Genomic DNA, 26268 nt, shown 5'->3' on the forward strand with positions numbered 1-26268 from the left:
CACACACACACACACCAGGAGAGGAAATCTGTGACCCTGGCCTGTAGTCAGATAAGACCCGCCGGTAATTGAGTGCAATTATAGCAGTTAGAATTTTCACCAGATTTTGGCTCAGGTGAATACCTAGACCTGAGTTGAAGTCGGGAGGCAGTGTTTCCCACACAGAAATACATTATTATATAACCCTTGTAGAAATAATATTGTATTTAGCCTACATAATCAATTGCTTGGTCTCTATAGGTTGTGCATGCTCACATCGCATAATTTCACACCAAAACAAGTGAAATGATTATGCATGGGCATAATTGTTTCATGACCTACATTATATTATATTCTGTAGGCCATTTGTTGCAACAATTATGACATGGGTTTTAAGAAACAAACCAACACGTTCAATTACAATAAAGCCATTGTTTTACTCTTATATTACGTTTCTGCAATTACAAATTAAGACGTTTAATGAATTTAAGAAATACCAGAAACGAATGAAGCATCAAATGCGAATTGGAAACCTCTAAAACAGAAAAACCGCTCATGGTTCTTTACTGGTGTATGTACTGCCAACTCACCACTAGGGGGAGGTATGACCTGATCATATCCCACAGGACTACCATCGCTAGAGAGAGTGACAGAATGATTTGGCTGTGCTAAAGGTAGAAGTTGCCCTGGGTACATAATCAGTTTACTCTCCCCAAATTCTAACCTTAGGGCAAAAAAACCAGTCAGTGTAGGGCCAACATATGTCATTTTAGTCATTTAGCAGACGCTCTTATCCAGAGCGACTTACAGGAGCAATTAGGGTTAAGTGCCTTGCTCAAGGGCACATTGACAGATTTTTCACCTAGTCGACTCGGGGATTAGAACCAGCGACCTTTCGGTTACTGGCACAATGCTCTTAACCACTAAGCTACCTGCCGCCAGCTTAGTGTTTGAGAGAGAGGGGTGCTTTGGTAGTATAGATGATTGTTATGATGTCTTTCTAATTGCCTCCTGGTTATTAGGACTAGATAGACATGAGACATTTACTAGAGAGCACGTTTCATAATATAAATCCCCACTTATGCATATTTGTTGGTACTTGTGTCTATGTGTCTATTTGCGTATATTTGTCCTACTTAGACAGAGAGAGCAAATCACAGAGTAGTGGCATTAAATCAACAGTGTCTCTATGGAAACAGAGGATACCCAGTGTTGTTTTGAAATGCCATTGAATAATTTATTTACTTACTATAACATTCTCTATTTTGTGTGTGTGTACGTGTGTGCACGTGTGTGTGTGTGTGTGTGTGTGTGTGTGTGTGTGTGTGTGTGTGTGTGTGTGTGTGTGTGTGTGTGTGTGTGTGAGAGAGAGATAATGTTTTTGTGTCTGTGGGAGTACAGCATGTTTGTGTATGTGTGTGGGTTTTTGTGTGTGTGTGTGTAGTGTCTGTCATAGCAGCTCTGAGATATTGCTTTGTGAATGTCACTAATTGAGCAGACATGATGACATTTTATTGGGTATTTGATGGATGAAACCATCCAGTCAAATTTCTCCTAATCTAGACACCCTCCTCTATCACACATATTTAAGTGATAATGCCAGAGAAGCCGGTGTTTGAAGGATATATTGGCACGGGTGTTGTTATATTGGCAAACCGTGCCAATATATCCTCCTAACACCAGCTTCGAGGGCATTATTACTTTTATACAACGGATTACCAACATATTCAAAGTAATGATTGACATATTTTGATTAATTTATTCATACTATTTCATCCTTCCACAAGAAATAGTCCCGACACAAATCTAGGGTTGCTAACCAAGATTGTTCTAAATGTTCCATTGCCATACTGGCTGGCAACGTTCTTATCCCTTGCTTGCTAGCCAACTATGGCTAACTTACGGTCACGTCAAACAGTGCAGCCACAATAACAACAAAGTAGCTGCATTTGTTTAAGCAGTTTTCTAGTGACATTTATTTGGATACATCTATAACATTTACATCATTTAGCAGACGCTTTTATCCAGAGCGACTTACAGTTAGTGAGTGCATATATTATTTTTCATACTGGCCCCCCGTGGGAATCAAACCCACAACCCTGCCTTTGCAAACGTCATGCTCTACCAACTGAGCTACAACCCTGCCGGCCATTCCCTCCCGGTCGCGGCCGGCTACGACAGAGCCTGGATTCAAACCAGGATCTCTAGTGGCACAGCTAGCACTGCGATGCAGAGCCTTAGACCACTGCGCCACTCGGGAGACAATGAGCTAATGATGCACGATTTCACATGGCATAGAAAATGTGCTCTCTCGTCAGGACACTGTTGTTCGAGAGCTAGGCAACAACACAGCTAACACAATCACTTCAAGCTGAAGCTGGAAAGACTTCAAACTCGCTGCACTTTGTTTCGTTTGATCTGTTTTCTATTGATAGTTATTTGTATATATCCATAAAAAGGATACTGATTCATGATTTCGACTGGCTGAGAAAAGCTGCCTGCCTGTCTGTCTCATCCCGACTCCCGACACGTTCATTACTATGGGACAGCTGGAGATCGAATTTGAATATTGAAACAATGTTGTAAATGTCGGAGAGATAGACTGCAAGGTTTATACAAATCTCCGCTGTGGAAAACTAAATGTTAGTCTAAAAGAAATGTGAGATAATGTCTATATGCTTTTTATAGTGGAGATCAAGTTTATAAATTGCCTGGCTGGGCTAATGAGAGAGTGGATTGCACAGTCAGATGGAACAGAGTAAATAGGCATTTTAACGTCATAGATTTAGCCGGTGGTAATTTGTTGGAATAGACATCGGCTGGATTTCCGGTTTTAACCAATCAACATTCAGGATTAGACCCACCGGTTGTATAATATTGGTTCAATTCAAGTCAATTTAAATCAATTCAGTTATTGATCACATTCAGATCAATCTGATATAATTTAACCTCATGGGTCACAAAATGATTGACAGAACGTTCAAGCCTTCACCCAAACTTCCTCTCCTCTCCTTTTTTTTCTGAACAAATCCCTGCATGCAGACTTAATGTGAGTATGGACCATTATGATCAAAATAATGTCTTCAGTTAATATCGTGTAAGCTTGACTCTGGCGTTTGTGAGAGCAATTACAGTTTAGTAGTTCCATTGGCAGGTTGTCATTACATCTCTTTCGCAACAGCTGTCAGTGGTTGCCATGGTGACGTGACCCTGGAACATTCTCTGTTTCCATCTGTGATGAGCAGTTCCATTCAGGGTTTACATATCACATATGAAATGAAATGGAGGTTGTGCTATTTCTGTTTATGAGTGTGTGTCTGTTTGTGTGTACGTGAGTGTGTGTGTGTGTGTGTATGTTTGTGTGCATGAACAGAACAGAACTCATGGTGTCCCAGGACTTTTCTGCTGAATCATATCTCCTCCACTGGGTTGGCAGTGCTCTGATTTGACCAGTAGTGTCTGAATCTCAATGTTGATGGAATTTGGAGGTTGAATTTTAGCTTCAGTTCCTTTGAGTCTTGACTTGATCGCACGCAGGCACACACACACACACACACACACACACACATACACACACACACACACACACACACACACACACACACACACACACACACACACACACACACACACACACACACACACACACACACACACACACACACACACACACACACACACACACACACAGGCTGTGTTAATGAAGCCCGGTCTCTTTTCCCTCACACAGAGCAGGTAATGTAATTTGGCCCAGCTGAACTGTGTGGCAGTGAATGGAGGGAGCGTTTCTATATATTTCTATATTTGTGTCTTTATTCATGGATGTGTATAATTGTGTGTGCTTTGACATTTAGCCCGTGTGTTTAAGTGTGCCTGTGAGAGAATAGAATCAGAGTATGAGTGTGTGTATGAGAGAGAGAAGGAGAGAGCGGGAGAGAGGGGGAGAGAGAGGGAGAGAGAGAGTTTGAGTTTTTATAAAACCTTTATTTTATACTCAAGTGTTAACATAAATAATGGCACACTGCCTTTTCAGAAATGAAACAACAAATGTCATTCCTAAATAAAAATTAAAACATAAACATTTATTAAATAAAAATACAAAAAAGCACATATATACATTCAACTGATTTCATCAACAAAAAATAGTTTCCCCTCCTCCACAAAACAAACCGCTCCTTCGTAAGCCCACTTCTCCTCAAACAATGGGAGATATTTTACAGCCGAGAAGAACTCAAAATCCACTTTTATTCTCGCTTTCACTAATCCTTTAAAAACACATCTTACATCCTGCCCATATCCCGTGTCTATCTTATGTTAAATAAAATGTAACAGTTGACGTTTTCTTTTTTGTTGCTTACTATATTGAAACCCCAAAATAAAAACAGTGTTATTAAAAATCTCCCCTAGAGCTTTAAACAAAGACTCCAGCATTTCCAATAGAGGCTTTATCCTCTCACACGCCATAAAACTGTGAAAAATGGTTTCTCTTATATTACAAAAAGGACATCCAATCTCCAACATCTGAGTTAATAACAGATACAAAAGCATTAACTGCAATGATGCCATGCAAAACCCTCCATTGCATATAACCAGTACCCTTTTGTAACGGTGGCTTGTACAGTGATCTCCATGCTGGCTTTACCTTGTCATCAATGCCCAATTTTACCGTCCATGGAGTGTCTTTTCTATTTTCCAATGTATCTTTATTCAACACCTTGACACACCCCCTATTTAAGTCTTTCCCATTCACCTCATCCAAACCCACCTCTTCCAACCCTCTCAAATCCAGTAATAACACCTTTCTTTCTGACTCTGGGATATTGGGTGTAATCCCTAGTCTTGGAAATGAGACGTTTTCATCTTGTATCTTCTTCTTGTGACTATTAAGCATAACCCACTCTCCTGCTAACAGAGCCTTCCTGCAGCTTCCCAGCAGTTGTCCGACAATCATTTCCGACCTCACCCCCAAATGTTCAGCCACACTATGTACAGACTCAGTGAGCATAGCCTTACTATTGAGAAAGGCCGCCAAAGGCAGACCTGGCTCTCAAGAGAAGACAGGCTACAGTGAGGGAAAAAATTATTTGATTCCCTGCTGATTTTGTACGTTTGTCCACTGACAAAGAAATGATCAGTCTATAATTTTAATGATAGGTTTATTTGAACAGTAAGAGACAGAATAACAACAAAAAAAATCCAGAAAAACGCATGTCAAAATTGTTATAAATTGATTTGCATTTTAATGAGGGAAATAAGTATTTGACCCCTCTGCAAAACATGACTTAGTACTTGGTGGCAAAACCCTTGTTGGCAATCACAGAGGTCAGACGTTTCTTGTAGTTGGCCACCAGGTTTGCACACATCTCAGGAGGGATTTTGTTCCACTCCTCTTTGCAGATCTTCTCCAAGTCATTAAGGTTTCGAGGCTGACGTTTGGCAACTCGGACCTTCAGCTCCCTCCACAGATTTTCTATGGGAGTAAGGTCTGGAGACTGGCTAGGCCACTCCAGGACCTTAATGTGCCTCTTCTTGAGCCACTCCTTTGTTGCCTTGGCTGTGTGTTTTGGGTCATTGTAATAATAATAATAAGCCATTTAGCAGACGCTTTTATCCAAAGCGACTTACAGTCATGCGTGCATAATTTTTTTTTTTGTGTATGGGTGGTCCCGGGGATCGAACCCATTACCTTGGCGTTACAAGCGCCGTGCTCTACCAGCTGAGCTACAGAGGACCACTTTAAGGTGTCATGCTGGAATACCCATCCACAACCCATTTTCAATGCCCTGGCTGAGGGAAGGAGGTTCTCACCCAAGATTTGACGGTACATGGCCCCGTCCATCGTCCCTTTGATGTGGTGAAGTTGTCCTGTCCCCTTAGCAGAAAAACACCCCCAAAGCATAATGTTTCCACCTCCATGTTTGACGGTGGGAATGGTGTTCTTGGGGTCATAGGCAGCATTCCTCCTCCTCCAAACATGGCGAGTTGAGTTGATGCCAAAGAGCTCGATTTTGGTCTCATCTGACCACAACACTTTCACCCAGTTCTCCTCTGAATCATTCAGATGTTCATTGGTAAACTTCAGACAGGCCTGTATATGTGCTATCTTGAGCAGGGGGACCTTGCGGGCCCTGCAGGATTTCAGTCCTTCACGGCGTAGTGTGTTACCAATTGTTTTCTTGGTGACTATGGTCCCAGCTGCCTTGAGATCATTGACAAGGTCCTCCCGTGTAGTTCTGGGCTGATTCCTCACCGTTCTCATGATCATTGCAACTCCATGAGGTGAGATCTTGCTTGGAGCCCCAGGCCGAGGGAGATTGACAGTTCTTTTGTGTTTCTTCCATTTGCGAATAAACTGTTGTCACCTTCTCACCAAGCTGCTTGGCGATGGTCTTGTAGCCCATTCCAGCCTTGTGTAGGTCTACAATCTTGTCCCTGACATCCTTGGAGAGCTCTTTGGTCTTGGCCATGGTGGAGAGTTTGGAATCTGATTGATAGATTGCTTCTGTGGACAGGTGTATTTTATACAGGTAACAAACTGAGATTAGGAGCACTCCCTTTAAGAGTGTGCTCCTAATCTCAGCTCGTTACCTGTATAAAAGACACCTGGGAGCCAGAAATCTTTCTGATTGAGAGGGGTCAAATACTTATTTCCCTCATTAAAATGCAAATCAATTTATAACATTTTTGTTATTCTGTCTCTCACTGTTCAAATAAACCTACCATTAAAATTATAGACTGATCATTTCTTTGTCAGTGGGCAAACGTACAAAATCAGCAGGGGATCAAATATTTTTTTCCCTCACTGTATGTGCACACTGCCCACAAAATGAGGTGGAAACTGAGCTACACTTCCTAACCTCCTGCCAAATGTTCGACCACATTAGAGACTCATATTTCCCACAGATTACACAGATCCACAAAGAATTCGAAAACAAATCAAATTTTTATAAACTCTCATATCTATTGGGTGAGATACCACAGTTGTGCAATCACAGCAGCAAGATTTGTGACCTGTTGCCACAAGAAAAGGGCAAGCAATGAAGAACAAACACCATTGTAAATACAACCTATATTTATGTTGATTTATTTTCCCTTTTGTACTTTAACTATTTGCACATCGTTACAACACTGTATATAGACATAATATGACGCTTGAAATGTCTTTATTCTTTTGGAACTTTTGTGAGTGTAATGTTTACTGTTCATTTTGTATTGTTTATTTCACTTTTGTTTATTATCTACTTCACTTGCTTTGGCAATGTTAACATATATTTCCCATGCCAATAAAGCCCCTTAAGTTTTGAGAGAGAGAGAGAGAGAGAGAGAGAGAGAGAGAGAGAGAGAGAGAGAGAGAGAGAGAGAGAGAGAGAGAGAGAGAGAGAGAGAGAGAGAGAGAGAGAGAGAGAGAGAGAGAGAGAGAGAGAGAGAGAGAGAGAGAGAGAGAGAGAGAGAGAGAGAGAGAGAGAGAGAGAGAGAGGAACTGAATAATATTAAGAAATGCTATAGATGGAAGGAAAGTAGTGTTGAAACCTACCAAAAAACAATTAGGAAACAACAAATTCAATCCATTCTAGACAACTTCCTGGACAAAACGTTCCACTGTAATAGTGAAGGTGTAAACTTGGCAGTAGAAAACCTAAACAGTATATTTGACCTCTCAGCTTCCCTATCAAATATAAAAATCTCTAACAGAAAACCAAAGAAAAGTAATAACAGTGATAAATGGTTTGATGAAGAATGCAAAAACCTAAGAAAGAAATTGAGAAACCTATTCAACCAAAAACATAGAGACCCAGAAAACCTGAGCCTACGCCTTCACTATGGTGAATCACTAAAACAATACAGAAATACACTACGGAAAAAGAAGGAACAGCATGTCAGAAATCAGCTCAATGTAATTGAAGAATCCATAGACTCTAACCACTTCTGGGAAAATTGGAAAACACTAAACAAACAACAACACGAAGAGCTATCTATCCAAAACGGAGATGTATGGGTAAACCACTTCTCCAATCTTTTTGGCCCTATAACAGAGAACAAACAGCAAAACAATATACATGATCAAATGCAAATCTTAGAATCAACTATTAAAGACTACCAGAACCCACTGGATTCTCCAATTACATTGAATGAACTACAGGACAAAATACAAACCCTCCAACCCAAAAAGTCCTGTGGTGTTGATGGTATCCTCAATGAAATGATAAAATATACAGACCACAAATTTCAATTAGCTATACTTAAACTCTTTAACATCATCCTTAGCTCTGGCATCTTCCCCAATATTTGGAACCAAGGACTGATCACCCCAATCCACAAAAGTGGAGACAAATTTGACCCCAATAACTACCGTGGGATATGCGTCAACAGCAACCTTGGGAAAATCCTCTGCATTATCATTAACAGCAGACTAGTTCATTTCCTCAGTGAAAACAATGTACTGAGCAAATGTCAAATTGGCTTTTTACCAAATTACCATACGACAGACCACGTATTCACCCTGCACACCCTAATTGACAAAAAAACAAACCAAAACAAAGGCAAAGTCTTCTCATGCTTTGTTGATTTCAAAAAAGCTTTTGACTCAATTTGGCATGAGGGTCTGCTATACAAATTGATGGAAAGTGGGGTTGGGGGAAAAACATACGACATTATAAAATCCATGTACACAAACAACAAGTGTACAGTTAAAATTGGCAAAAAACACACACATTTCTTTCCACAGGGCCGTGGGGTGAGACAGGGATGCAGTTTAAGCCCCACCCTCTTCAACATATATATCAACGAATTGGCGAGGGCACTAGAACAGTCTGCAGCACCCGGCCTCACCCTACTAGAATCTGAAGTCAAATGTCTTCTGTTTGCTGATGATCTGGTACTTCTGTCACCAACCAAGGAGGGCCTACAGCAGCACCTACATCTTCTGCACAGATTCTGTCAGACCTGGGCCCTGACAGTAAATCTCAGTAAGACAAAAATAATGGTGTTCCAAAAAAGGTCCAGTTGCCAGGACCACAAATACAAATTTCATCTAGACACCGTTGCCCTAGAGCACACAAAAAACTATACATACCTCGGCCTAAACATCAGCGCCACAGGTAACTTCCACAAAGCTGTGAACGATCTGAGAGACAAGGCAAGAAGGGCCTTCTATGCCATCAAAAGGAACATACAATTTGACATACCAATTAGGATCTGGCTAAAAATACTTGAATCAGTTATAGAACCCATTGCCCTTTATGGTTCTGAGGTCTGGGGTCCGCTCACCAACCAAGAATTCACAAAATGGGACAAACACCAAATTGAGACTCTGCATGCAGAATTCTGCAAAAACATCCTCCGTGTACAACGTAAAACACCAAATAATGCATGCAGAGCAGAATTAGGCCAATACCCGCTAATTATCAAAATCCAGAAAAGAGCCGTTAAATTCTATAACCACTTAAAAGGAAGCGATTCCCAAACCTTCCATAACAAAGCCATCACCTACAGAGAGATGAACTTGGAGAAGAGTCCCCTAAGTAAGCTTGTCCTGGGCCTCTGTTCACAAACACAAACAGACCCCACACAGCCCCAGGACAACAACAACTACAACAACAACACAATTAGACCCAACCAAATCATGAGAAAACAAAAAGAGAATTACTTGACACATTGGAAAGAACAAACAAAAAAACTCAGCAAACTAGAATGCTATTTGGCCCTAAACAGAGAGTACACAGTGGCAGAATACCTGACCACTGTGACTGACCCAAACTTAAGGAAAGCTTTGACTATGTACAGACTCAGTGAGCATAGCCTTGCTATTGAGAAAGGCCGCCGTAGGCAGACCTGGCACTCAAGAGAAGACAGGCTATGTGCACACTGCCCACAAAATGAGGTTGAAACTGAGCTGCACTTCCTAACCTCCTGCCAAATGTATGACCATATTAGAGACACATATTTCCCTCAGATTACAGCGATCCACAAAGAATTCGAAAACAAACCCAATTTTGATAAACTCCCTTATCTACTGGGTGAAAAACCACAGTGTGCCATCACAGCTGCAAGATTTGTGACCTGTTGCCACAAGAAAAGGGCAACCAGTGAAGAACAAACACCATTGTAAATACAACCCATATTTATGTTTATTTATTTTCCCATTTGTACTTTAACTATTTGCACATTGTTACAACACTGTATATATACATAATATGACATTTGAAATGTCTTTATTCTTTTGAAACTTCTGAGTGTAATGTTTACTGTTAATATTTATTGTTTATTTCACTTTTGTTTACTATCTACTTCACTTGCTTTGGCAATGTTAACACACGTTTCCCATGCCAATAAAGCCCTTAAATTGAATTGAATTGAATTGAATTGAGAGGAATCTTTTAGTCACTGCATCAGTTAATTGCTCAGCATGGATGTAGGTGAGTTCAAGTTCAAATGTGTTTATTTGTTATATACACATGATATACAGTACATGGAATACACAGTGCAACGAACAACTACACTTTTAGAAAAAAGGGTTCCAAAAGGGTTCTTCGGCTGTCCCCATAGGAGAACCCTTTCTGGTTCCAGGTAGAACTCTTTTTGGTTCCATGTAGAACCATCTGCATAAATGGTTCTACATTGAACTCAAAAGGGTTCTACCTGGAACCCAAAGGGTTCTTCAAAACATTATTCTATGGGGACAGCTGAAGAAACCTTTTAGGTTCTAGATAGCACCTTTGTAGCTCTCACAGTCAGAATTAGACGTTCACCCATGTTTTTCAAATGTCAAATTTCGAAGTTGTTGCAAACATCAAATTTCAAAGTGCTTAAGGTTAAGTTTAGGCATTAACTCCCAGTTTTTAAGGTTACGGTTAAGTTTAGGCATTAACTCCGAAATCTTAAGGTTAGGCATTAACTGGTTAAATGGTTAAGGCTAGGGTTAAGGTTTGGGATAGGCTTAAAACTAAAATCTCAAAAACAACTCTCTATTGCTGGATTTGAACTTGCAACCTTTTGAATCAGATGCTTACGGATATCTGCCATCCCTGTCCACAAGCCCTAGTAAAACCGAAACCTACTTGAAGGTAACAGCGCTCACGGTTGCCCCTAGTGGCAGATTTTCACTTAATCTCCCAATGTCCTCAGACATGGATGAACATCGAATACTGATTTGTGTCACGGGTGACCTGGCTGGCAATGAAATGCTTACCTGCAGGTTCACCTCTCTCTCTGCAGGTTCACCTCTCTGCAGGTTCACCTCTCGCCAGGTTCACCTCTCGACAGGTTCACCTATCACAGTGCAGCAACAATAGAATAAATATATTGGTAAAGAAAGACTAATATAAAAAAAACGAAATGAGCTAAAAATGTAATAGTAATTTAGCAAGCACAAACATTTTGAGAAATCAAAGAATTAAAGCAGAAATACACACTAAATAGCATAGTCTAGAGGAAGCCTGCAAGATGCTAGTTGAGGTAGGCCTATTCAATTATATTTTTCCATATAACCTTTGGGTTAGAAAAACAACAGAGCAGTCAATTGTATTTATGTTTCTGTAAAAAGCGTTGGGCTAAAAATGCAAAGTAATACATTTTTCATTTCATTTTAGGCTTTTACATTGATAGAATACAGTTGAGTTTTTATTATTTTGTTTCTAAAGATGTCAGATGAATGTATTTTCACGGTGAGAGGCGGACAGGTGGCTGTTTACTCGTGCACTAACGGCAATTGTGTCAAAACCGGTTGATCTCATCCAATTCCCGCGCTATTTGTGTCATTCTGGAATTAATGTTAATAAAACACAACTGTCATCTCGTGGACGGCATCCATATTTCTATTAATTGGAAATAAAATATGATATCAGGAACGTTTTAGCACCAAATCATATTTTGACTGTCCAGCGCCGCCATGTGTGTGTTTGTTTGTGTGTGTAGGCGCCTATGTGTTTTTAATGGTCTTCTAATCCCTCTCGCATTTGGCTGGCGATTTAATCCTGGCCTTGTTTATGACCAAGCCCCTAAAGACTCACCCTGAATCTATATCCGCCCATCCATCCATCCATCCATCCATCCATCCATCCATCTATCCAACTATCCATTCACACAAACACACTTAGCATATACACGTTCAAAAGAAAAAGCACACAGAGAGTGCTGAGTGAAACACAGAGAGAGATACAGGGAGGGAGAAAGAGACAGACATGGAGGGAGAGAGAAAGGAGCGAAAGGAGAGAGAGAGAGAGAGAGAGAGAGAGAGAGAGAGAGAGAGAGAGAGACAGACAGTGTCAGATCAGTGGTTGACCTGTGTCGCGATGAAGCCCCCATATTGGAGCCGCGCAGTGCGAGGGCGACAGACAGAGAGCGAGCGAAGAGCGTGGGAAAAGAGACTAGGGGTTCTGTCGTTGCCATGAGGAGAAAGTGGATTAATCACGACCAAGATGCTCTGATCAGTGCATGAAGAGTGGGTTTTCTCCAAAACATGCACCGTAGCCTAGTTGAGGTAGGCCTATTCAATTATCTTTTTCCATATAACCTTTGGGTTAGATTTACATTCAAGAAAAACAACAGAGCAGTCAATTCTATTTATGTTTCTGTAAAAAGCGTTGGGCTAAAAATGCAAAGTAATACATTTTCCATTTCATTTTAGGTTTATACATTGATAGGATACAGTTGAGTTTTTATTATTTTGTTTCTAAACGAATGATGAACATGTGAGATGAGTGTGTCTTCACGGTGAGAGGCGAACAGGTGGCTGTTTACTCGTGCACTAACGCCAATTGTGTCAAAGCCCGGTTGATCTCATCGGATTCACGCGCTGTTTGCGTCGTCCTGGAATTAGTGTTTATAAAACAAAACTGTCCTCTCGTTGACAGCATCCATATTTCTATTAATTGGAAATAAAATATATCAGGAACGTTTTAGCACCAAAGCATATTTTGACTGCCTGCAACAAAGCTTCTATTAATATTAGAGTGCATATAGGCTAGGCAATAATAGCCTAACTCTGTGTATTGCCCCCGCCTGCTGATGACAGTACTAATGATTTAGACTGCTGTTCGTGTAACTGAGACCAGCCTAATGACTGTGTGTGTGTGTGTGTGTGTGTGTGTGAGAGAGAGAGAGAGAGAGAGAGAGAGAGAGAGAGAGAGAGAGAGAGAGAGAGAGAGAGAGAGAGAGAGAGAGAGATGAGTGACAGTGTAATTGATCAATAAACGGACCCAGACGCATATTCTATCAATATGTCTCAGGATGGCCACAGGGGGGTAGACTTGACATGCTCCGTTTGAGAGGACACACACACACACACACACACACACACACACACACACACACACACACACACACACTGTTGGTCATTGTGTTTGTTGTGTGTATGTGTGTGATCTGGTGATCAGTGTGTGTTTGGTGATCTAGCCTAGTGTCACTGGTTCGATGCGGGGATTCATTCACAAACATCTTCGCAGGGTGGAACACTAGAATAGAAAAACTCAAAGGCACCGAACCTGACTTTTACTGGAGGGGAAGGCGCGCGCTGAGGCAGTCACCTTGTGGTCTGAAAGCTGCAGGCGCAGCAGGAAATAAAACCAAACATAAAACACAAGCTCACCAACCGCAGTTCTCCCTGAGTGGAGTTGTGTCAGACAGACAGACACACATGACAGTCACTCCTCAGCACAGTGTGAGGAAATAGACAGCGGTCAGATAACTCTGCCCCGTCGCGAGACAGACTGGCTGAGGAGATAGAGAGAGAGGGGGATTGAGAGACCAGCGCAGAGGATAGAAGAGGGAGTTTGGCGCGCGTTGCGTGAGCAGACATAGCAACGGCAGAGTTTGTGCGTGACATGAAGACGAGATGAGCTCGAGCTGTGGCCTTGGTCGCGAGCAGCCGGTGCTGGTTCTGCCGTTATCCCGTGGAAATTAACGAGGTCGTAGGCTACATGTGATGACACGAGCCCCCCGACTGTGGCAGGGTCAGATTGACACGGTAAGACTCTCTGTGCGTAGATTTGGATTTCATGTGGATGCAACAGTGAGACACAGCAGATAGCCTACACTCTGTTTACTTCATATGGAATGGAAATACATGCTTTTGGTTGACGTCAGACAATTCTAATGCTCATTTCAGATCATGTCTCTGTCATGTTTTTGCATTAATCGCCCGTTAAAAGCTCCTACCAACGTGCATACACCCTGACGTTACCGGGGTTGTGTATTGGTACCGTACCCCCTCCCCCAAATGCTACAGGCTTGCTGTTCTCTCTCTGTGACAGAATTTCGTGTAGCAGACAACCTTCTTGCCCTCCTGTCTTTAAGTCTGTCTGACCGGTAAGGGTTTTGATGTTAACATTGTCAAGAGAAAGATACAAGTTACAGAACTCTCTTCTCTGCAATGGTTGAGTGGGTAAACGGTGGCGCGCGCGACGACTGTTGTTATGGTTCCATTTCAGCACCGCGGAAAGCTGCAGAGGGCAAGCCATCCAGCTACCGGATCCGTCCCGTTTACACAGGCTATGAGACAGACAAACAGACCATGTTATTTGACATTGTTAACCATGGAGCCAGGAGCGGACTGGGACCAAAAAGGCCCTGCCATTTCTAACACACTGACCATTTTTTTCCCATAATGCCACCATTATGCCCAGATAATTATAACTTTGAATAATAATAAAATAAAAGTTAGACAGGCTCACTGGGCTAAAATGGACCATCCCATCTGGCATTTCGGGCCAGTCTGCCCCTGCTTGGAGCACATTCCCATTGGCGGACTTCACAGGGGCATCCATAGGCTACACAGTCAAATCAAATCAAATCAAATTTGATTGGTCACATACATATATTTAGCAGATGTTATTGTGGGTTTAGCGAAATGCTTGTGTTCCTAGCTCCAACAGTGCAGTAGTATCTAACAATTCATCTACATCTAAGTCATTTAGCAGACGCTCTTATCCAGAGCGACTTACAATTCACAACAATACACAAAAATCTAAAAGTAAGAATGGAATTAAGAAATATATAAATATTAGGACGAGATATATAAATATTAGGACGAGATATATAAATATTAGGACGAGGTATATAAATATTAGGACGATATATATAAATATTAGGCACAGAGATCCTATATGTAATTCTATGGGCACAGGCACATCATGTGAAAATGCTGCTATAATCTCCCGCTCTGTTTACTCAACCAATCAATGACGACACCTACGGGAAACTTCAATGTCCCAGACTGTTGATTGTCCGGTGTATTAACGGGGTTTATTTAAAGCGTTAACCATGGTTTGTTGAATGTGGCAGCCTAGCCTAATGTCAGTTTCTACGGGTGTGAGAGAAGCGCATTGTCCTCTGTAGCCTACGGGCTGATAAAGGTGCATGCCTAATTGAGCAGATATATGTTTCTGTGAATGGGATATAGGGGGAATTAATTCGGTTTCGTAATAAAGTGAGATGTGCTCTATACCAGAGCACATACAGAGCGGCAGGTATGCAACACCGCCCGAAGCCTTGGCGAGGAAGAGAGCGCGCGCGAGAGAGAGAGACAGTGGTGGTGGTGGTGGTGGTGGTGGAGGAGGAGTCTGTACCATAATAAATCAGTCTCGCGGGCTGCAGGATGAATGGCTCTGAGGAAGAGGTCGGTGCAGCGGAATGGACTCAGCGCGAGCAGCTCTCCCGTTAAAGGCGCTGTAATGATGCTGTCATATTAAGTCCCATGACCCCCTCGTTTTCCACCTACTCCTCGCAGGGACACCGGCCGGGCTCGAGCTGTTGGGCCCGCCACTCTTCCAACATTCCGACGACCTTGATCAAGTCTATTTGCATAAACGTCAAAAATGTCAAGCATTAACGCTGGACCCATCCCCTTCAAACTAATCTGTGTACTGTGCTTCCCACGGCTTGAAATATGTTATACCTGTGGTTAAGCCATGTGGTTATGCATAGTTGAGGTGAGGTTAAATATATACTGAACAAAAATATAAACGCAACATGCAACAATTTCAACGATTTTACTGAGTTACAGTTCATATAAGGAAATCAGTAAATTGAAATAAATTCATTAGGCCCTAATCTATGGATTTCACATGACTGGGCAGGGGCGCAGCCATGGGTGGACCTGGGAGGGCATAGGCCCACCCATTTGGGAACCAGGCCCAGCCAATCAGAATGAGTTTTTCCCCACAAAAGGGCTTTATTACAGACAGAAATACTCCTCAGTTTCATCAGCTGTCCGGGTGGCTGGTCTCAGACGATCCTGCAGGTGAAGAAGCCGGATGTGGAGGTCCTGGGCTGGTGTGGTTACACGTGGTCTGCGGTTGTGAGGCTGGTTAGACATACTGCCAAATTCTCTAAAACGACGTTGGTAGAGATATTAACATTCAATACTCTGGCAACAGCTCTGGTGGACATTCCTGCAGTCAGCATGCCAATTGCACGCTCCCTCAAAACTTGAGACATCTGTGGCATTGTATTGTGTGACAAAACTGCACATTTTAGAGTGGCCTTTTATTGTCCCCAGCACAAAGGTGCACCTGTGTAATGATCATGCTATTTAATCAGCTTCTTGATATGCCACACCTGTCAGGTGGATAGATTATCTTGGCAAAGAGAAATGCTCACTAACAGGGATGAAAACATATTTGTGCACAAAATTGGAGAGAAATAAGCATTTTGTGCGTATGGAAAATTTCTGGGATCTTTTATTTCCGCTCACTTTACATGTTGTGTTTATATTTTTGTTCAGTATATTTGCTTGAAATACAAAATACTTTTAGTTATAGTTCAAAAGGCCTATATGAGATTAAGTAGCGGGAGAGTGTTGTTCATCATTACCATTTTGTGAATTGTGTCTCTGAACCTTTGAAAAGCTACACAAGGCCTCAAGCATGCAATTTATAGTTATATTCTGATGAGGCAACGGTGTGAAACTGTGGTAGGATTCATGTGAGAGTATAAGGCTTTTTGGATAGGTTTCCACTGGGTGTGCTTCCTGTGCTCTGAGGCTTGGTATGGTGTTGTATGTTATTGTTCTCCTGCTCCATTTACCAGTGAGTCCACCCCCCCTTCCCCTCCCCCTCTCACCCTGGTAGCCATCCTTGCTCCCTGATGTGTCACAGATAGATAACAGATTGATCTGAAAACAACAAATTAAGCCACTATAAAGGGTTGATTTCCCCTGCTGCGTTCAGACCCTAACCCCCCACTACCTCTCTGTTTACAGGCAATGACCTGCCCCTTTACCTGTCTGTTACCTGTTACCATGGAGACCACCGCTTCACCATAGAGGAGGATATTCTTCAACCAATTAGACTGGAGTCCGGTTTCGACCAGAAGGATTCTAAAGTATTTCCCAGGATACACTGCTTCTCACTGGCAGTTCGTTATTGTTAATGTGGCAATGACCTTTCCTTGACCTCCGCAGCAGGAGAAGGAAGAGGAAGTCTCAATTTCTGTTAGTTTTTTTGGCTTGCCACCACTCCCCACAATGGAGAGGAACTTTACTCTTATGAAGTGTAATAGTTCTTGACCAAACTGGACATCATCAAGACACATCATCAAGACATCTTAGTTAACAAACTGACCAATAAGATGATCTGGATCATCCTGGCCCTGCCCATATGGGCGTGGCGTGGGACTGTTGGTGATGCCCAGTCTAACGAGCGGCGAGTCGTGGCACACATCCCTGGTGACATCATCATAGGAGCCCTGTTCTCTGTCCATCACCAGCCGACAGCTGACAAGGTAGACCCTCTGACACTAAGACATCCTGTATGTCCACATGAATGACTGATGGTGTGAGGTAGCTTAGTGGTTAAGAGCGTTGTGCCAGTAACCGAAAGGTCTCTGGTTCTAATCCCCGAGCCGACTAGGTGAAACATCTGTCGATGTGCCCTTGAGCAAGGCACTTAACCCTAATTGCTCATGTAAGTCGCTCTGGATAAGAACGTCTGCTAAATGACCTAAAATAAAAATGTGTGAGTGTGATGTACAGTGGGGTCTGAAATCATTGACACCTCTGATAAAGATTATCCAAAATGACTGTATAAAATAAATAATTCAAATACTGAGCTTTATTGTTTGCTAAAAAAATGTTTTTCCAATCCAAGTGCCAATGCTGTTTAGCAAACACCAGGTGTTTACATTTGTTTGATAAGATAAAAATGTAGCTCTTTGGCTATGCACACCAGTGGTGGGTTAGACGTCGAAATGAGAATGCATGAGCAGAATAGAACCCCATACCTACTGTAAAATATGGTGGTGGATCTTTAGTATTATGGGGCTATTTATCTTCCACTGTTCCTGGGGCCCTTGTTAAGGTCAACGGCTTCATGAACTTTACCCACTACCAGGACATTTTAGCCAAAAACCAAGTTGGCTCTGCCAGGAGGCTGAAAATTGGCCGCAAGGGAATCTTCCAGCAAGATTAACAACAAGCACACATCAAAATCCAAATATAATGGTTAATCGGCCACAAAATCAACATTTTGCAATGGCCATCTCAGTCTCCAGACTTGAAACCCATTGAAAACCTGTGGTTTGAATTGAAGAGGGCAGTCCATAAGCGCAGACAAAGGATATTAAGGATCTGGAAAGATTCTGTATGGAGGAATGGTCTAAGATCAGTCCCAGTGTGTTCTCCAACTCATAAAACAGTGCCGTTATCCTCGCAAGGTGAGGGAAGTTTTGAAAGGTATTTAAAACGGGTGTCAATAATTTTGACCCCTACCTTTTTGAGAAAAAAACTATTACTTGTTAAACAAAATATATTTCTCTGAGCAATTCTATTAGTATAAAATAACATAATTTCCCAAAACTTTTTTAGCATACAATATAGCTCAGTATTTAAATTATTTATTTTATACAGTCATTTCTGCTAATCTTTATCAAGGGTGTCAATAATTTCAGACCCCACTGTATGTGAGTGTGACAGTGTGTGTTCTCCACCCCCAGGAGCATAAGTGTAAGAAATCAAATCAAATCAAAGAGTGTCTCAGTGCATGTCGTGAGCAATACGGTATCCAGTGTGTGTGTGTGTGTGTGTGTGTGTGTGTGTGTGTGTAGTGATGCTGTATATGTGTTTGTTCCTCCCCCAGGTACACGAACGTAAATGCGGCTCAGTGCGTGAGCAGTACGGTATCCAGCGTGTTGAGGCCATGATGCACACTCTAGACCGTATCAACGCCGACCCCCGTATCCTCCCCAACATCAGCCTGGGCTGTGAGATAAGAGACTCCTGCTGGCACTCTGCTGTGGCCCTGGAGCAGAGCATTGAGTTCATACGAGACTCCCTGGTGTCCTCCGACGAGGCCGAGGTGGGGGGAGGCAGTGTGTGGGGGGGAGGCGGGGGAGGAGCCGACGGGAGGGGAGGGCCGAGGTGTGCGGACCCTGCTGCAACCCCCATGCGGGGGAAGAAGCCCATCGTCGGACTGATAGGACCAGGATCCAGCTCTGTGGCCATCCAGGTCCAGAACCTCCTACAGCTCTTCAACATACCCCAGATCGCCTACTCTGCGACCAGCATGGACCTCAGTGACAAGGTAGGCACACAATTCTATTCTAATCTATTTGACTCTATTCTATTTTCTCTGATCTACAATTTTATTAGTACTTTATGAGTATCCTACTGTGTTTCTCTCCAACAGAATCTGTATAAGCACATTATAAGTACTGTTTCTCTACCAACAGAATCTGTATAAGTACTTTATAAGTACTGTTTCTCGCCAACAGAGTTTGTATAAGTACTTTATGAGGGTGGTGCCATCAGATGCTCAGCAGGCCAGAGCCATGGTGGACATCGTCAAGAGATACAACTGGAGCTACGTCTCTGCCATACACACAGAGGGTAAGAATACACTCTGTGTGTATGTACATTGAGTATACCAAAGATTAGGAACACCTTCCTAATATTGAGTTGCAATTAATCAGTGGTTTGGCCACAAAGGGAAGCAGGTCTTTAGCTGAACCATTAATTAGAGTTACACCTTAATACACACACACACACACACACACACACACACACACACACACACACACACACACACACACACACACACACACACACACACACACACACACACACACACACACACACACACACACACACACACACACACACACACACACACACACACACACACACACAATGAGGTTCTGGCTAGGTAGGTAGAGTAGGGAGGGAGGGGGGTAGGAGTATGGGGGAGGAGGGAGGGATAGTTAGGGGGAGAGATGGAGGATGGGGAGGAGGGGAGGGATAGGTAGGGGGAGAGATGGAGGATGGGGAGGAGGGGAGGGATAGGTAGGGGGAGAGATGGAGGAGGGGAGGGATAGTTAGGGGGAGAGATGGAGGATGGGGAGGAGGGGAGGGATAGGTAGGGGGAGAGATGGAGGAGGGGAGGGATAGTTAGGGGGAGAGATGGAGGATGGGGAGGAGGGGAGGGAGAGGTAGGGGGAGAGATGGAGGATGGGGAGGAGGGAGGGATAGTTAGGGGGAGAGATGGAGGATGGGGAGGAGGGGAGGGATAGTTAGGGGGAGAGATGGAGGATGGGGAGGAGGGGAGGGATAGGTAGGGGGAGAGATGGAGGAGGGGAGGGATAGTTAGGGGGAGAGATGGAGGATGGGGAGGAGGGGAGGGATAGGTAGGGGGGAGAGATGGAGGGGAGGGATAGTTAGGGGGAGAGATGGAGGGGAGGGATAGGTAGGGGGAGAGACAGAGGATGGGAGGAGGGGAGGGATAGTTAGGGGGGAGAGATGGAGGATGGGAGGAGGGGAGGGATAGTTAGGGGGAGAGATGGAGGATGGGGAGGAGGGGAGGGATAGGTAGGGGGAGAGATGGTGGGGAGGGATAGTTAGGGGAAGAGATGGAGGGGAGGGATAGTTAGGGGGAGAGATGGAGGATGGGGAGGAGGGGAGGGATAGGTAGGGGGAGAGATGGAGGATGGGGAGGAGGGGAGGGATAGTTAGGGGGGAGAGATGGAGGAGGGGAGGGATAGTTAGGGGGGAGAGATGGAGGGGAGGGATAGGTAGGGGGAGAGACAGAGGATGGGGAGGAGGGGAGGGATAGTTAGGGGAAGAGATGGAGGATGGGGAGGAGGGGAGGGATAGTTAGGGGGAGAGATGGAGGGGAGGGATAGTTAGGGGGAGAGATGGAGGGGAGAGATAGTTAGGGGGAGAGATGGAGGAGGGAGGGATAGTTAGGGGGGAGAGATGGAGGGGAGGGATAGGTAGGGGGAGAGATGGAGGATGGGAGGAGGGGAGGGATAGTTAGGGGGAGAGATGGAGGATGGGGAGGAGGGGAGGGATAGTTAGGGGGAGAGATGGAGGATGGGAGGAGGGGAGGGATAGTTAGGGGGAGAGATGGAGGATGGGGAGGAGGGGAGGGATAGTTAGGGGGAGAGATGGAGGGGAGGGATAGTTAGGGGGAGAGATGGAGGGGAGGGATAGTTAGGGGGGAGAGATGGAGGATGGGAGGAGGGGAGGGATAGTTAGGGGGGAGAGATGGAGGGGAGGGATAGTTAGGGGAAGAGATGGAGGGAGGGATAGTTAGGGGGAGAGATGGAGGATGGGAGGAGGAGGAGGGATAGTTAGGGGGGAGAGATGGAGGATGGGAGGAGGGGAGGGATAGTTAGGGGGAGAGATGGAGGGGAGGGATAGTTAGGGGGAGAGATGGAGGGGAGGGATAGTTAGGGGGAGAGATGGAGGGGAGGGATAGTTAGGGGGAGAGATGGAGGGGAGGGATAGTTAGGGGGAGAGATGGAGGGAGGGATAGTTAGGGGGAGAGATGGAGGGGAGGGATAGTTAGGGGGAGAGATGGAGGATGGGAGGAGGGGAGGGATAGTTAGGGGGAGAGATGGAGGGAGGGATAGTTAGGGGGAGAGATGGAGGGGAGGGATAGTTAGGGGGAGAGATGGAGGATGGGGAGGAGGGGAGGGATAGTTAGGGGAGAGATGGAGGGGAGGGATAGTTAGGGGGAGAGATGGAGGGGAGGGATAGTTAGGGGGAGAGATGGAGGATGGGAGGAGGGGAGGGATAGTTAGGGGGAGAGATGGAGGGAGGGATAGTTAGGGGGAGAGATGGAGGGGAGGGATAGTTAGGGGGAGAGATGGAGGGAGGGATAGTTAGGGGGGAGAGATGGAGGGAGAGATAGTTAGGGAGAGATGGAGGGGAGGGATAGTTAGGGGGGAGAGATGGAGGATGGGGAGGAGGGGAGGGATAGGTAGGGGGAGAGATGGAGGGGAGGGATAGTTAGGGGAAGAGATGGAGGGGAGGGATAGTTAGGGGAAGAGATGGAGGGAGGGATAGTTAGGGGGAGAGATGGAGGGGAGGGATAGTTAGGGGGAGAGATGGAGGGGAGGGATAGTTAGGGGAAGAGATGGAGGGGAGGGATAGTTAGGGGGAGAGATGGAGGATGGGGAGGAGGGGAGGGATAGGTAGGGGGAGAGATGGAGGAGGGAGGGATAGTTAGGGGGAGAGATGGAGGGAGGGATAGGTAGGGGGAGAGACAGAGGATGGGGAGGAGGGGAGGGATAGTTAGGGGAAGAGATGGAGGATGGGGAGGAGGGAGGGATAGGTAGGGGGAGAGATGGAGGATGGGAGGAGGGGGAGGGATAGGTAGGGGGAGAGATGGTGGGGAGGGATAGTTAGGGGGAAGAGATGGAGGGGAGGGATAGTTAGGGGGAGAGATGGAGGATGGGGAGGAGGGGAGGGATAGGTAGGGGAGAGATGGAGGAGGGGAGGGATAGTTAGGGGGAGAGATGGAGGGGAGGGATAGGTAGGGGAGAGACAGAGGATGGGGAGGAGGGGAGGGATAGTTAGGGGAAGAGATGGAGGATGGGGAGGAGGGGAGGGATAGGTAGGGGGAGAGATGGAGGATGGGAGGAGGGGAGGGATAGTTAGGGGGAGAGATGGAGGATGGGAGGAGGGAGGGATAGTTAGGGGGAGAGATGGAGGGGAGGGATAGTTAGGGGGAGAGATGGAGGATGGGGAGGAGGGGAGGGATAGGTAGGGGAGAGATGGAGGAGGGGAGGGATAGTTAGGGGGAGAGATGGAGGAGGGGAGGGATAGTTAGGGGTAGAGATGGAGGAGGGGAGGAGGGGAGGGATAGTTAGGGGGAGAGATGGAGGATGGGGAGGAGGGGAGGGATAGGTAGGGGGAGAGATGGAGGAGGGGAGGGATAGTTAGGGGAGAGATGGAGGATGGGAGGAGGGGAGGGATAGTTAGGGGGAGAGATGGAGGGGAGGGATAGTTAGGGGGAGAGATGGAGGATGGGGAGGAGGGGAGGGATAGGTAGGGGGAGAGATGGAGGGGAGAGATAGTTAGGGGGAGAGATGGAGGAGGGGAGGGATAGTTAGGGGGAGAGATGGAGGGGAGGGATAGGTAGGGGGAGAGACAGGGGATGGGGAGGAGGGGAGGGATAGGTAGGGGGAGAGATGGAGGAGGGGAGGGATAGTTAGGGGGAGAGATGGAGGATGGGGAGGAGGGGAGGGATAGGTAGGGGGAGAGATGGAGGAGGGAGGGATAGTTAGGGGGAGAGATGGAGGATGGGGAGGAGGGGAGGGATAGGTAGGGGAGAGATGGAGGAGGGGAGGGATAGTTAGGGGGAGAGATGGAGGATGGGGAGGAGGAGGGATAGGTAGGGGGAGAGATGGAGGAGGGGAGGGATAGTTAGGGGGAGAGATGGAGGGGAGGGATAGGTAGGGGGAGAGACAGAGGATGGGGAGGAGGGGAGGGATAGTTAGGGGGAGAGATGGAGGATGGGGAGGAGGGGAGGGATAGTTAGGGGGAGAGATGGAGGGGAGGGATAGTTAGGGGGAGAGATGGAGGATGGGGAGGAGGGGAGGGATAGGTAGGGGGAGAGATGGAGGAGGGGAGGGATAGTTAGGGGGGAGAGATGGTGGGGAGAGATAGTTAGGGGTAGAGATGGAGGATGGGGAGGAGGGGAGGGATAGGTAGGGGGAGAGATGGAGGGAGAGATAGTTAGGGGTAGAGATGGAGGATGGGGAGGGATAGGTAGGGGGAGAGATGGTGGATGGGAGGAGGGAGGGATAGGTAGGGGGAGAGATGGAGGGGAGAGATAGTTAGGGGGAGAGATGGAGGATGGGGAGGGATAGGTAGGGGGAGAGATGGTGGATGGGAGGAGGGGAGGGATAGGTAGGGGGAGAGATGGTGGGGAGGGATAGTTAGGGGGAAGAGATGGTGGGGAGGGATAGTTAGGGGGAGAGATGGAGGATGGGGAGGAGGGGAGGGATAGTTAGGGGAGAGATGGAGGATGGGGAGGAGGGGAGGGATAGGTAGGGGGAGAGATGGAGGGGAGGGATAGTTAGGGGGAGAGATGGAGGATGGGGAGGAGGGAGGGATAGGTAGGGGAGAGATGGAGGGGGAGAGATAGTTAGGGGGAGAGATGGAGGGAGAGATAGTTAGGGGGAGAGATGGAGGATGGGGAGGATAGGTAGGGGGAGAGATGGTGGATGGGAGGAGGGGAGGGATAGGTAGGGGGAGAGATGGTGGGAGGGATAGTTAGGGGAAGAGATGGTGGGGAGGGATAGTTAGGGGGAGAGATGGAGGATGGGGAGGAGGGGAGGGATAGTTAGGGGGAGAGATGGAGGATGGGGAGGAGGGGAGGGATAGGTAGGGGGAGAGATGGAGGGGAGGGATTGTTAGGGGGAGAGATGGAGGATGGGGAGGAGGGGAGGGATAGGTAGGGGGAGAGATGGAGGGGAGGGATAGTTAAGGGGAGAGATGGAGGGGAGAGATAGTTAGGGGGAGAGATGGAGGGGAGGGATAGTTAGGGGGAGAGATGGAGGATGGGGAGGAGGGGAGGGATAGTTAGGGGGAGAGATGGAGGGGAGGGATAGTTAGGGGGAGAGATGGAGAGGAGGGATAGTTAGGGGGAGAGATGGAGGATGGGGAGGAGGAGCAGCCAGGGATAACAGATGAAAGAGGCATTCTGAAGTCTGAAGTCTGAAGTCTGAAGTCTGTAACCAGTAGTCTGTAGCCTGTAGTCAGTAGTCTGTAGTCAGTGGTCTGTAGTCGGTAGCTGTTAGTCGGTAGCTGGCAGTCCATAGTCAGTAGTCCATAGCCTGTAGTCAGTAGTCGGTAGTTGGTAGTCTGTAGTCTGTAGTCGGTAGTGTGCAGTCAGTAGTCTGTAGTTAGTAATCTGCAGTCTGTAGTCAGTAGTCAGCAGTCAGCGGTCTGCAGTCTGTAGTCTGTAGTTTATAGTCAGTAGCCAGTAGTCAGTAGTCTGTAGTGTGTAGTCTGTCGTCAGTAGTCTGTAGACAGTAGTCTGCAGTCTGTAGTTATTAGTCAATAGTCTGTAGTTTGTAGTCGTAGTTGGTAGTCGGTAATCAGTGGTGTGTAGCCTATAGTCAGTAGTCTGTAGTCAGTAGTCAGTAGTTAGAAGTCAGTAGTCTGTAATTTGTAGTCTGCAGTCAGTAGTCAGTAGTCAGCAGTATGTAGTCAGTAGTCTGTAGTTTGTAGTCAGTAGTTTGTAGTCTGTAGTGTGTAGTCTGTAGTCAGTAGTTAGTAGTCTATAGTCAGTAGTCTGTAGTTTGTGGTCTGTAGTTTATGATCAGTAGTCTGCAGTCTGTAGTCAGTAGTCAGTAGTCTGTTGTTGTAGTCTGTAGTCAGTAGTTTGTAGTTGGTAGTTGGTAATCAGTAGTTGGTAGTCAGTAGTCAGCAGTATGTAATCAGTAGTCTGTAGTTTGTAGTCAGTAGTTTGTAGTCTGTAGTGTGTAGTCTGTAGTCAGTAGTTAGTAGTCTATAGTCAGTAGTCTGTAGTTTGTGGTCTGTAGTTTATGATCAGTAGTCTGCAGTCTGTAGTCAGTAGTCATTAGTCGGTAGTCTGTTGTTGTAGTCTGTAGTCAGTAGTTTGTAGTTGGTAGTTGGTAGTCAGTAGTTGGTGGTCAGTAGTTTGTTGTCAGTAGTCTGTAGTCTGTAGTTGGTAGTAAGTTATCTGTAGTCGGTAGTAAGTAGTCTGTGGTCTGTGGTCTGTAGTCAGTAGTTGGTAGCCTGTAGTCATTAGTTTGTAGTCTGTAGTCTGTTGTTGTAGTCTGTAGTCAGTAGTTTGTAGTTGGTAGTTGGTAGTCAGTAGTTGGTGGTCAGTAGTTTGTTGTCAGTAGTCTGTAGTCTGTAGTTGGTAGTAAGTTATCTGTAGTCGGTAGTAAGTAGTCTGTTGTCTGTAGTCGGTAGTCACTAGTCATTAGTTTGTAGTCTGTAGTCAGTAGTCTGTAGTCAGTAGTCAGCAGTTGTAGTCTGTGGTCAGTAGTCTGTTGTTGGTGGTCAGTAATCAGTAGTCTGTAGTTTGTAGCCAGGAGTCA

At 45.5% G+C, this 26268-nt stretch overlaps 1 protein-coding gene across 3 annotated transcripts in view; it reads left to right on the plus strand.

Moving 5' to 3' along the window:
* Positions 1-12239: 12239 nt before the first annotated feature.
* LOC121566811 (metabotropic glutamate receptor 5-like) overlaps positions 12240-26268 on the plus strand; it is a 110551-nt gene continuing 96522 nt past the window's right edge. The window contains exons 1-4 of one of the 3 annotated variants that reach the window (XM_041876691.2): positions 12240-12457; positions 17177-17697; positions 19050-19493; positions 19684-19798. In XM_041876691.2, coding sequence (XP_041732625.2) covers positions 17545-17697; positions 19050-19493; positions 19684-19798 — 712 coding nt within the window. In that variant the 5' untranslated portion in view covers positions 12240-12457; positions 17177-17544. Of the gene's footprint in view, positions 12458-13616; positions 13943-17176; positions 17698-19049; positions 19494-19683; positions 19799-26268 lie in introns of those variants that run through there. The other 2 variants (XM_045216102.1, XM_045216111.1) reach the window with 2 other exon arrangements.

The sequence above is a fragment of the Coregonus clupeaformis genome, chromosome 5 (genome assembly GCF_020615455.1).
Source record: "Coregonus clupeaformis isolate EN_2021a chromosome 5, ASM2061545v1, whole genome shotgun sequence".
Classification (NCBI taxonomy): domain Eukaryota; kingdom Metazoa; phylum Chordata; class Actinopteri; order Salmoniformes; family Salmonidae; genus Coregonus; species Coregonus clupeaformis.